General features: G+C 36.0%; 1 protein-coding gene across 4 annotated transcripts in view; it reads left to right on the top strand.

Moving 5' to 3' along the window:
- The window catches only part of METTL25 (methyltransferase like 25), a 63,515-nt gene extending 61,451 nt beyond the window's left edge, over window positions 1-2,064 (top strand). For 3 of the 4 annotated variants that reach the window (XM_075080725.1, XM_075080723.1, XM_075080729.1), the window contains 2 exons: window positions 161-232; window positions 1,796-2,064. In XM_075080725.1, the coding sequence (XP_074936826.1) occupies window positions 161-232; window positions 1,796-1,894 (171 nt within the window). In that variant the 3' untranslated portion in view covers window positions 1,895-2,064. Of the gene's footprint in view, window positions 1-160; window positions 233-695; window positions 771-1,795 lie in introns of those variants that run through there. The other variant, XM_075080726.1, reaches the window with a different exon arrangement.
- The last annotated feature ends 11,804 nt before the right edge of the window (window positions 2,065-13,868 follow it).

Below are 13,868 nucleotides of genomic sequence, written 5' to 3'. Positions count from 1 at the left end.
GATGTCCATCCCACTGGGAAAATTGGCAAGGTGACATTTGTACAACAGAACCACTAGAAAATTACTGACCTTCCTGGAATTGTTTAGTGGAAGTGTAACCATTCAGAAGTGTATTGGCTCCCTTCCCACAAAGCCTTATAGTATCTAATCTTTCTTTCAGCTGAAAGTTGTTCTGGCTCCCTGCATAGAAGTTTTGATACTTCTGGATCGTCTTTGTTACCTCAAGGAGCAGGTATTTTTGCATTATATTTTATGATACCGAAAGGCTACATCAGTGAAATGAGACTATTTCAGCCAATTTATTACTGCGCAGATGAAAAGTCTCTGTTGCAGAATTGATATTCTCATCATATTTGCAAAAGTGTAAGCATTCATTCCATTTAGTATAAACATATGCCCGGCAGATGTTTTTATTTTCAGCAAAGCAGCGATAGTAAAGTTTATGCTCTTTTAATTGTATGGTAATTACTAGTCAATAGACAGTAAAAAATAAATTAATTGAGTATGCAACAAATCTCATTTTATACAACATCTTGAGATCTTTAATAATTAGAAAGAATCCTGGAAATGCTAAACAAACATTGTGCTGTACATGCTAGAGCTTCCAATTAATATGTTTTAGAACATAATAATTCAAGAAATTTTGAATTAGGTCCAAAATGTTTATGATTTCCTTTTATTGTTTTTTAATTAAGATCAGTGATGAGAGAGGGTGCACTTTTTCCGACTGTATGGGTCAACTGAGGTACATTTGACTAACATACACCCTGGATATATTTTACAAGTATAGACCTGGGATATAATAAGCAAATGCTACTACATTTACTCCATAATGATTTATTTTACAGTGTTTCTTCTAACACTAATTTTGTGCTTGGCCTGATTAACTCGGAAGCAGCAGTCATACTTTCTTTGCACCAGTAAACATTTTTCGGACAAATAATAATTCGCTAGCAGGAAACGGTAGCGTCTTCCAGCTTCTGCTCTGGGCCACAGTCAAAATAAAATTTTAAAAAGAAGTTTAAACCCATTCATGTGAATAGCTCTGTTTTTCCACCATAAACTTTTCATTTTAACAGCTCCATTTTATCAAAAGTAAAAATTCACTTTATTCCCTGCCACAGTGCACTTGGAACAACTGAGTTGTAGTAAACGTATGCTTTTGTTCTAACTGGTATTTTTACAGAGGGGCAATTTGAAATATTTAAATAATGATGTATTTTCCCAAATGCCAACCAGCTATAAATCACATAGAGATCTGTATGATTTCCAAGATGGGAGATCCTACTTGCTGCATTTAGCACTAATTTACCTTTTCTAAATGTAATATACGCATTGATTTAAATTTGTACTGGTTGATTCACAAAATGTATTTAGGAAGGAAAAAACAAAATGATAAAATCCATATGCAACATGAAGACCAGATCAAGCTGGCCATATTCATTCGAAGTCAGTTAATTAGCTTCAGTAGTAGAATGTGCTGTATAAAATGAGTAGGACTCAATCCTTAATTCCTTTGCTCTAGTTCAACCAAAAACAAAGCTTTATTGATGAAGAGGGTGGTAAGCTGCCATTTGATAGTGCCAGAAATCGTTTAAGGTCTTTAAAATACATCCTATTTCAGGTATCTTTTTTTCTCAATAAGCTTTCTGTGATTTTCTTGTTAAGTGTTTTTTCTGCTTTGCATTAAGGATAATTTAAAAAAATTTTTTATTTTTTTTTTCAAAATATGAACCTACTACAATATCTTAGCTTTTAAGTTTTTTATGCACTTCAATAATATATCATTTTACAGGACAACATTGCCTGGTCTGGACTTGTGAAGTTATTTGATCCCGTGAAATCCCCCAGATGCTATGCAGTTATTGCTCTGAAGAAACAGTCATGTTTTTAAGTGGAAGCAAATTGCAGATAGGTTGAAAGCTCTGAACTGATACTGCTGTTTCCTCACTTTTACTCTGTTATTTTTAATTGATTCCTCAAGCACACTGACTGTTTGCTTTTCAGCTGCAAAAGTAAAAAGCCTCTTTGAATCATGAGGAATAAATATCTCCTTTATAAATACCATTGCTTCCTTATGTCGGTTATTAAACAATGTTGAACATCTGGCTTTATTATAAAAGTTATGACCCATATTATGTGATTATTATTTTAAAATAACTTTTATGTTTCCTCATTTTAAGGCATTATACTATGTATCAATACCCCTTCTCTTAATATTTCTAATCACAGCACATACCTTCTCAATTTTTAGCAGTGGCTGGCATCAGCAGTCTCGGACTAGCCTCGCTTTTTTCTTTTCTGGATTGAGATGGGGCATAGTATAAACAGAAAAATAACCTGCACTGTGAACAAGAGGTTGACAGGCTAAACAGGATCTTTGTACTTCCCTGTTCTCCAGGTCATCAGGACCAGCTTATTTATAGAGCAACCTAGAAGAGCCTAGATAGCAACTACCTGCAAAGAGCAGTTTTGTATTAACCCCTTCTTCCTTCAGGCATGTTCCTGGCGTGCACTTGTTTGCCTGTCACTCTGAAAGAAATAAATGTGTGTGCTCTAATCCAGTGGGAGATTTCCCAGTGCTTAAGAATCAGCTGCCCTGCTGGAGTTCACTCTGTAATCCTTGGGATTTATCAGAAAGCTATTATCTGGCCCAAATGTGTTGGGTATAAATACTTTGGTACCCAAGTGAATTGAAACTTGCTAGGCAGTTTCTCGTCGGCAGTACCGCATTCATGACTGGGAAATTTATTTGTTGATGCATTTATCTCAATGGGTTGCCTAATTAAACTTGCAGATTTTCCGTCAATTAAAAAAGAGAAAAGTTTCTATTCTAAGTCCTAATGCGTGTATTGGAATTATCTGGCATATATAAAACATAATTAACTACCAATGCACAGAAAAAAAGGACAACAAAGAAATAATAAAATACAGCATTAACAAAAAAAAAAAAAAAACCCACAAAAAAAAACCCACCCAAAACCAAACCACAGAACGCAACTTTGGTGGGCAGAAGATGAGTATGACAGAAAATATTTTTATATTAATTGTATAGTGACCATAATAGTCATGGGCTTCAGATACGAGCAGGAACAAGTCTTATTTGTTCCTTATTTGTATCGGCAAAATATAATGAGATCCTGTGAACATGGTCATTCAAGGAAAGAGAAGTGAAGTATTTTTCTAACAAGTCACATCATTCTTGATGTGTTCACTTGGAAGAAATACTTTTTGTGGGGGTGAGTTCACTGCTGTCTATTTTAGGACTCACAGTCCTTATTAGCTCCATGGATCCACTATGAGCTTCCCACATTTGTTTGGTCCCAGCACATTCAATCCTCAGAGCTGCTGAACACCTGCAGTACCCAAGGAAATTAACAGAAGTTGCAGGTGCTCACAGCATCTTTGGAGCAGAGCAGAGCAAAGAAAGTGAGGCCTTCCGTATATGCCACTTTTTGTTATATAGGGAGTACTGACAAAACTAACGAGCTGGTAGATTCTTTTCTCACCAGAGGAATCAAAAGAAATAAAATCCTTTCCTAACCTCTAAGCATCTGGAAGGAAAAAAAAAAACAATAGTATCTGATATAAAGAGGCAATCGAAAGTACATGATGTTAAAGAGAAAAAGTATGAACAAAAATGTTAGAAAAATAGGTTTTATTATATTATGTTCTACTAAGACATGATGACTAATTATTAGTGAAGTGTTAGAGCGTTGTCATCCCAAACTTATGCGCTGCTGTTAAAAAAATCTCCTTGGGGATGAAATTGCCTTTTTTATGTTATGAATTGATTCTTCTGCTTTTTCAGATCAAATACTAAAAACCAGGCATATATGATCTCCAAACAAAGAAAGAACAGTTTCTTGCTGAAAACAAGTGCTTAAAATTACCTTGTTATGGCCCAAAAATATTTGTTTCAGCAAGGCCCCCCTGGTTAAATTTGAACACAGTTGAAATTGCATAGGGTATACAGACTATTGCTAATTTTGTGTGATATTTTAATGTGTGTAATGCTATCTAAATTCAAAGTTAAAATCTTATTATTATCTTAAGAGGACATTTGCAACAGTTTAGAATAACAAGCACATCTCTTGGATTAGCCCAAGTGCTTTTTCACTGATTCAAAAAGGTCTGAATAAATTTGCATACCCCCCCAGCAACTTCTCAGGCTCTTTCAGTACTTTTCACACACTTTGTAGTCTATGCAGGCAAAGACAGAGGCAATGTGCTTCTTAGAATAATAACTATCAAGAGGTTTATATGACGAGTTTGAATTCAGCAAAGTCAGTTGCTGTCTGATCTCAAAGCTGCTTCGAAGCTTTGGATGCCTGAATACCTATGAGCTATTGTTTACATGATGGAAAAATCCCTGACAGGAATCAAGATGAATAAAATGATTTTTCTTCATGGTTATTGCCAAAAGTTCTTCCATAATGTAAACCGTATCCTAAATATGATGAAGGCTTTTGGTAGAAAAGAATCTCCATTTTCTTTCAGTGTCACAGAGAGCTATCTATCTTTATATGCTCCCTAAGGAGTAGCAGATACACTTGCTTTCCTCAGGTATTTGCCTGATTCTGTTTGTGGCACACCTACACATTCTGTAGCAGATTTGGAGTGTTTTTTTTATTTTTCTTTGCGCTGAAACCTGTTCTTGGAGGGAGAAACGAAAGTATATGCAGGATATGTGTGCAACCTTAATATCCAAGACCATGTTATAGCCCGAAGATCTCCAAGCCTTCTTTTGTGACAATAAACTTTAATTCTGCAGTTGTGATTCATGCCTTAGAACATCACACTACAGAAAAACGTTGCCCTGTTTTAGGTTCTGGGATTTTAGCTTCAAGTTTTTTCTGATTAAATATAAAAGAAATTTTTATTACAAATTACCTTCTTCATTGACATTATTCATTCATTTATTGTTAAAACAACAACTATCTGCCTAGAATTAAAATGCTCTTGCTGTGTCATGATGAAGTTAAAATCTTGAGACTCAAAATCTGCATGTCCTATGTTGGCTTACAATCTGCACAGGGGAAGCACGCTAAATGTATTTGACTTGGTGGCAGCTGTACATCTTTTTGATGATTGGAGTATTCCATCCTATCAGTAGTTACTGGTTCAGATTTACTTTTTCCTAAAAACCATCCTAAGTGTGCCATATTGCCGGAGATCTCTGATACTAATGGCAAGTCGTAAAATAGGACCAGCACCAATAAAGTCTTCCCTGCTTACGTGTGAAATAGCCAGCTTCATATGGCGCTTCAGACTTCCTTTTCTCTGGGAAGGAGGTGAATACCCGAGCTTTGTTAGCATCTTCAAATATCTTTATCCCATCTTAGCATTCTTACTGATATGGGTCCTCCTTCTTGCTCATATATATTCTAGTGCTCTGAAAGGAGAGGAATCGATGCTAGGCTGTGAGCCATGAAGAATTTTCAGTGTCTGTAATCAGTTTGCCCAGACATTTAAATTGGCCACCTAACCCTTGGAACTGTGACTTCGGCTTCAGTTGTTTCTGAGAGCCATTGACATTTTGCAGTTTCCAAGATTTCTGTATTTCCTGCCAGGTGGGACCCTGGCCTAATTCTCTGGGATCCAGCTTCAGTTCCCTCACCATGTTCATCTGAAATAACCAACTCAGTTTGGTGGCTCTATATTTTTTATCTCCAAGCAACTGCTGAGTATGTTGGTTTATTTAAATTTGCTTATCCCTGGTTGTTATCTTTGTCAATGTTGTATTTCGGAGCACTCTGAGGAAAGAAGTAAAATCTTTCTGAGATTTAGGAAGCCTCAGTGAAGCTGCACCACAGTTATGCTTCTCGTTGCTTTCTCCCTTAAAACCTTGAAATTAATTTCTGATGATCAGACAGATTAATAAACTTCAGACAGCCTGAGAGGCATAGGTTATTAAAAAATACTATGTATGGTATCTTCTTTTCAGGAGTCTTTTTTGATTCAAGAGCTCTGAGGCATTTTCTTCACAGAAAGAAGAATTTTGCACATTATCATTAAATTCAAACATCCAAGAAAACCCACAAACGTAATGAAGATTTGCCTCAAAGTGATGGAACATGCTTTTGTACACCAGTCTTCCCAGTACACACCAGCATCCTCCTCAAGGCTGTCTGCAATGTCTGTATCAAACCAGAGAGGAATAGACACTTGTCTCACCATCCCAGTGATACTGATCATGAAATCTGCAAAAGAATGACACTCTATTCTCTGCTTTGTGTTAAAAGGCAACAGAACTCTTAGAATGGGTATGTCCAACATCCAAAGATTTCTCAAGATATCATCAATGAAATCTGTTTAACAGACTTCTTCAGTCGGTTCAGTCTGTTAGTTACTTCAGTCAATACTGATTATCATTAATAGTCAGTATTTTTCCCTGTGGTTTATATTCCACAGGTGGATCTTTCTCATAGTACAGGTCTTTTACTCAGCAAAACAGTAAATTACTTCAAATGCTATGAGTGGGAGCTACTTCTAGATGTATTTATTGATTGATTTTACAGTAATTTTAAGTTGTTTTACCTAAGTGGAATCCTACTATATACCATCGTTTCTGCAGAACTGTGGATTCAAAGGAAATCAGAAAAGGTTTCTAAACTACTAATGCAATTTAGAAGAAATTGAAATTGTACTGTGTAAGTGTGTTCTTGGGTAGGAAAGCACAGTACGTATACAAATTACATCATGACGCACACTGTTGGCCACAATTTATTAAACTCACAAATACAAAACACATAGGCAAGGTTATATGGACAAAATAAGATTTGCAGTTACGGTAAAGCATATAGCTGTTCTTTATAAACTGTAGGAAGAAATGTAATTATCTTGTTCAACGGAAATACAGGAAAGCATGAACTTTCAGCAAGTAAACAGGAGATTCAGATTTTAAACTTGCCTAACGATCTAGGAAATAGCTGCAAAAGTGAAAATTATTTTAGGACAACAATCTAATATACAGTTCACCCCAGGAAGTCAATCTATTTTCTACACATTTATTTTGTAGCTATTGTGTAAGCCATAGTTTTGGTCTATGCTTGCCTTTTTTTTTCAATAGTTTATCATTAAATTATCTCTTTTCAGTCTTGCAATTACCATCACAGTGGCTATGTATAGTAAGCAAGGACTTTCCATTTCCTTTTGTATGTAACACATGCTAACAAGATACAATTATCTAATACCTTTGTTTAAAATTAGCAAAGACTGTCCAAAAGCAAAATATCACTTCTAAATTTAACTATAGTTCATCTGTGGATTAAAAAATTCTGTGTGTGAAACCAGTGCAAACTTTTAACTTTTTATTACAAAATTCTCAGTTTTATGTAAGTCTCTTTTCTCTGCATCTGGACCAATATGAACTTATTCCTGTAGATAAAGATGTTGTCAGGCAGCTGGTATTGGGTTTCACACGGCATTTATTAAGAAGATCAAGATGCAGTAAATCTACTGAGCCAACAAATCAGATTGTTGGAGTGAAGCTCAGATTGTCTTAACACCCAAACTGTCAACTCTTTCATGAATCACGGATGAAAAGAGCAAAGCTGTCTGCTTACTGAATAACTCAGTAGTGCCTGGCACCAAAAGAGAAAATTACAAGTAAGAAGGAGCAGTGATCACCTCTCTTGATTACATAAACCTTCAGAAACAATAATTAAAATGTACCGTTGTAAATCTATGTTGTTTATTACACCTCCTATTATTAGGGTAATGAATGAAGACTGACAGCAGAAGCAGCCATGCTGTTTCTCAACTATAAATCCTAAATTCACTTGTTAGTCTTAGAAAGGCTGAAGTCAACAAGAGGACACGCAGATTTTAAAAAGCGTAGAATGAGCTGTACATTACTTGGATAAATGCGCCATTTGTTATCCTTTTTATACTCTAAGGCATGGGCATCAATGCAAAGAAGACAACTCACGGAGTACTCCATGGACAGCATATAAACCAAGTTTTATCAATTTTAAGCTCTTCGATGTTTTTTTTATTTGCAGACTGTTATTAGCTAGCAAGGGTTATGAGGGTGTTGCTATGCTCTTTATGATTAAAGATTTTAAATAAAAGCAAATAAAAACATGTAAACTCTTACTTTCCTGGAGATTTTTGTTTTAATTTGAAAATATGGATAATGGTATAGAGTCATGTAGTGAAAATACATGTCATTAAGACTACCCTTAGACATATTCTTGATTGAAGTAAAAGATGTATGGCCAGCAAAAGCTTTAAAGCATTGATCATTTGCTTTATTTAAAAGTCACAGTTCTTTTTAAGGTCACACTTCTGTAGTGGTGTCAAACTTTTTTTTTTAGTAAACAGAATTCAATTGAGTTTATTTAGAAAAAGAAGAAATTCAAAGAAAAAACTTTGAGATGCGCCACTTTGTTCCTCTGCTTGTCCTCAAACAGTATTGCAGAAGTGAGATAAAATGTAACAAGTGTATCTAAGAGGGGATTTTTTGGATAACTCTTCCATTTGCACTAGTTATTCACATGAATTAAGTTTATTGTCCTCTATCTAAACAGCAGTTACTGAAATAATGAATTATGGAGAAAATATTTCATAAATCAGACATTTAAATAGCATTGAAATTGAAATCATCGCTTTTCTCAAGATGTCCACATCCTTTGAAAAATTGTAATTTGTCTATATAGAAAAGAAGGACGATTCCAAGCATTCAGCTTTATACAAAAAGTCCATAGATAGAACATTAACAGATATTAATATGAAACAATCCATTACATACACTTACGTAGTGAAACCTGGGTCGTCTTCATTTGTGTCGCTGGCAAATTTCTGTTGATTTCCATGGGAGCAGGCTTGGATACAAAAGCATCTGCTGAAGACAAACAGTGTGGATGATCTAGTATCTTTTGTACAAGGACAGTTCCAAATGTGAATTTGTGAAGGCAAAGAGACCATGTACACTTCCTTCATCTATATGTATTGAGCAGTATAGAAATTATTGTGAACCCTGGTTCATCACTGAAATCTTCCTGACATATAGTAAGAGATGGTTCAAATGGCTTTTTGTTTATTTTTAATTTTAGATAATATGTTTTTAATGCATTAAACCCCTCACGATTTTCTTTTCTCAACTCACTGGTCGTTTAACGAGAGCACTGATTACAGTAATACAGAGTTAAATGACACTTATTGTTGCTAAAAATAACTCAAGTGTCACAGTCTGTGCTTTCACTGAAGCCAATGGTAAAATTCCCATGAACTCTATTATAACTGTTTTTATGAATAAGGAAAGCAAGATGTAGCCTTAATTCTTCAAAAAGCAACATTTGTTACAGTACTTTAACAGAATATCTTCACAGCAAGATTTCACTGTAAACCTGTATTTCCCTTCCTTCCCTTCCTCTGTGCAGAAATTTTATGGAGGCTTTTAAAAGAAAGAATCGAATTTATATAAATGGTATGTTTCCCCAATTAGCCACATCTATCAGCACTTTGCAGGCAGTGCATCCCTTATTCATGAACTATGTGTTAAAGGAAGTAATGCTAATTAATAACTCTTTCTGCACAGCCCATGAATTCAATACAGAACCTATAAATGTAGGCTGCAAGACATAAATTTTGATTGATCTCTTCCATTCCATTTAAGATGTATTTTCAGAATGGATTGCTATGGAAATCAGTTTTTAAATGCGACTTTATTGAAAATATTTTCCAGTAGGACTTGAAAATTATGTAGCTGGAGGTAGGATCTCACTGAGGAATGAAAATAATATTTCAGGCTGTCAGTGGGAATAATTTTTTAAAATTTTCCTGTTTGTTATGATTTAGCATTTAGCTTTAAGACAACAAAATTAATTAGGTGTAAAATGTATCACAATTATTCATTCAATTCTAGTATATTATTGAAATATTGCAGTTTCATATGTTGCTAATTTATCTTTCGTTGGCAAACTGTACCTAACTTTCTGGAAAAGCAGATCTAGGAACATTCATGTTTTTAAGCATTAGTGATCTATGCTTTTATTAAATGGAATAGGAGTGTTGTGATGTGGTAAATAATGTAGTGTTTCTGTATTAAAACAGCTGCTAAAACAAATTTGAATACATGCAAGAGAAGATTACGGTTCACAGTAAACACTTCATTTCTTTGCCAGTTTGTCATCAGAAGTTAAAGTCAACTTAATTCACTGCTTTTTAGTCAGTTGATGTGTAAGACCAGCTTTAGGTTTTGATTCCCCAGCTCATAAAAGGGAAGATAGATCTGCTTTACACCATGTAAAACTGCAGTACTATTACCTTGGTCTCAGAGGCCACATAAGCCTGTTAGTATGGTATTACCCCAAACTAATTCTATGCTTTTCAGCATCACCAGTTGACTCTGAAGAAGTGCTGCCTTGATATGGCTGTACTCCTGCATAGTCCAGGCTAGGAGCAGGTGTATCCTCTGAGCTTCAAGTCTGAGTTTTTGAGACAGGAACATGGTCTAGAGGAATAAAGAAGGAAGAGCTTTTTTACTTCTGTTCTCCCACCCATTTCTTGTTTTACATCTTCAAGCACTTTAAGAGCTTTCTCTTACTGTCTAATGGTAGCAATGAACAGCTTTGCACGATGTATGCAGCTGATAAGCAGGTCAAGCATGGCTCATGTAGAGCTGTTTCATATAATTAGTGTCTGGGACATGCTGCCACCAAACGCTGGGTAATTCCAGTTGTGGAAGTCAACCTGATTTGTACCTGGCATGTCCAGTCATTGCAGCGAGTAGCCTTAATGCAGTGGAGTGGTCAGTCATTTAGGGAACTGTTCTCATCCTCCTCTGTGAACTTCTCCAAGCTACGCCTGTCCTCAGCTCATGTCGAGGATGGTTTGGATTTTATGTACCTCAGCTCCAGGAAACTTTTGGCATGCAGTTGATAAGGTCCTGGAAGTTCAGCACCTCATATACTTGCCTGCTAATATTTTTTTTCGATACTTCCTCTACATACATGCAGGTGATTGGGTCCAGCTGGTAAGAGAATAGTTAAACACTATAGACAGAAACACAAATACATTATAATAAAAAAAACTGGTGATCTAAAAGCTCCCTGTCTTACTCAAATATCTTCAAGTAGAACACTTTCCAGGTCTGAGTATCAGATCTCTTTTCCATCACTAAAACTAAAACAAAGTGTTATATCAGAAAACAATTCTCTTCTTGGAACAAGTAGGTGGGATTCAAACTGAATACACAGGCTTTTGTGTATCCATTGGAAAATATGCGTCTAAGAACCCTTACTCCAGTTTTCATTTTGGAGATAATTTCTCATTAATTCTCCTCTACTTGCTTCCTTCATATTCTTCTACTTACTCTTCTCATGGAAGGATATGAGCACTACTGTATATCACCAGTGACAGCCACAGCTCAGTGTGCAAAAGACAATTACTTTTTCTGGAAAGGCACTGTTGTAGTTTAAGCCCAGCTGGCAACACAGCACCACGCAGCTGCTCGCTCACTCCCCCCCGGTGGGATGGGGAGAGAATCAGAAGAGTAAAAGTGAGAAAACTCATGGGTTGCGATAAAGACAGTTTAACAGGCAAAGCAAAAGCCCTGCACACAAGCAAAGCAAACAAGGAATTCATTCACTACTTCCCATGGGCAGGCAGGTGTTCAGCCATCTCCAGGAAAGCAGGGCTCCATTACGCATAATGGTTACTTGGGAAAAAAAACACCATCACTCTGAAAGTCCCCCCTTCCACCTTCTTCCACCATGTTTATATGCTGAGTATGATGCCATATGATATGGAATATCCCTTTGGTCAGTTGGGGTCAGCTGTCCCAGCTGTGTCCCCTCCCAACTTCTCATGCACCTGGCGGACCACGGGGAGCTGAAAAAGTCCTTGACTAGTGTAAGCACTACTTAGCAACAACTAAAGCATCCCTGTGTTATCAACACTACTCTCACACTAAATCCAAAACACGGCACGATACCAGCTACTGCTGGTACTTCCCAGCTACTGGGAAGAAAATTAACTCTCTTCCAGCCAAAACCAGGACAGACACATGTATCATGTATTACCAAAACTAAAGTACATGCATGGACCTCTCCTAGGAGACAAAGTACTGTCTAAAATCTGCTAAGTTTTCACTAGAAGATTTTTCATTTTCTCTAATTGTCTTTTTCTTTCCCATGAATATTGTTGCAGGACTTGCTTTTACTGCTAGAAGTGACATTGTGCTTTGCAATATGGTGGGGCATACTATTCCAGGTTGCTCTGAGTGGGTCTTTTATTGAACTAGAGAGCTTTCCTTGAACAGTGAATTGACAGGCTTGCCATTGAACATTGCAAAGCATATTATCATTCCCAGGTTGCCTAGAGGACATTATTGAAAAGAACAAAAATAAAAATAAATAAACCCAATTTCTGTTCAGACAGGTGTGTATTATTACGTCTGATAAATCATAAACACCCCCCTTTGTTGGCAGAAAAGAACCTTGGATATACACTATCTGCATTATCACTACATTTGCATTCTGCCAGTCCTCTTCAAAATGGAATGTTCTTCAAAGTGCTTTTCAAAAACTGACCTTCACTCTTGAAACATCTCAGGGAAATTATGCTTTTGTATTAGAAATGCCATTTTTATCTTTAATATTTAACTTCCATGGACTTTTCACCTGTTATTTTTGGTTTATTTTCTTCAGCTCTGTGATAATGGAGTTTTGGAGAGAAGTATCATTTGCCAGTTGAAGTGAAAGTTTGCAACATATATTTTTCAAGTATTCAAAATAAGATTTCATATAGAAATTTGTTTTGTAGATGCTGAGAACGCTTGTGGCTATTACAAACAGTTTTAGACTTACAAAGTTCCAACGCCAATATGCGCAGTCACTTCCTTCCATTTGTATGGCCTATGGAAACAAAACGGTGATGTACTGAGCAACATGAATTCCAGTGGTCCACTCTCCCAAAAACTGAGGAAAATTATTCTAGACAGGCAGTTTTATGTAAGACACAACTTCTAAATGAAAACCTGAAATTTCTAATGTTTGTTATGAAAGTTAGCTAGAGCTCTATTAATATTTTAAAATTCTTTTTCATTCTTTTTGTGTCTAATCAATGTATCTTCTGTTGAAAGTGATCTTTGAAGTGTTTACATTCAGGTCCTGAAAATTCTATATTTGGCTGTGGCCTTGAAATGCCAGGGTTTTTTACCTCTGCAATTTGTTGCTAAGAAGATTCCCTAAAATGCACACAGGTAATAAATTACTTCCAATAACAAAACAAACACTTTCAGAAGAAGAATACAAAGCTTTCCCATTTTCTGGACTGAATGTCATCTTTCTTTGTGAAAAGGATATTTTTCATTGAGTATGTATGTGCTACACAGAAGAACAGAAAAACATCGTGACAGATTAATTGATTAACTTTTTACTTGGTTTATGTGAATTCCACACCTAGGTATGAAATACATGAACTACTTATATCTAATTTAAACCTTATTTGAAAAGCTAAAAATCAGCCTGCAAGATGCCTACCTGATTCTCTCTCATTGCTTGCTGCTGAATTCCCCCTGATGTGAATTGTACTAGCAGATCATATTTATCTCTCATATTTGTTGTCTTGAAATATACATTAATTTCTTCAGGGAATAACTGTTGGCCTGCATATGCTTCACAAATGGTATGGAATGATTATTTGCGTTTTCCACTGCTTGCTTTTCTGAGTAGATAATTTCTGCAGCAAAGCAAGTCTGTTTCTGCAGACATTGGCTCATGTGCTTAGCCTCACTACTCTAGTCCCGTTTAGGTCATGAGGCACTTCATTGTAGTGAAAATAAGTGGGGAATATCTTAGAGGATCATGAGCTAGAACAGCAAGAATGGTAAATTGAAGGGGGGATTAATGGTGGAATAT

Source organism: Phalacrocorax aristotelis, chromosome 1 (assembly GCF_949628215.1).
Source record: "Phalacrocorax aristotelis chromosome 1, bGulAri2.1, whole genome shotgun sequence".
Lineage (NCBI taxonomy): Eukaryota > Metazoa > Chordata > Aves > Suliformes > Phalacrocoracidae > Phalacrocorax > Phalacrocorax aristotelis.
This window is presented reverse-complemented; position numbering and strand designations above follow the sequence as displayed.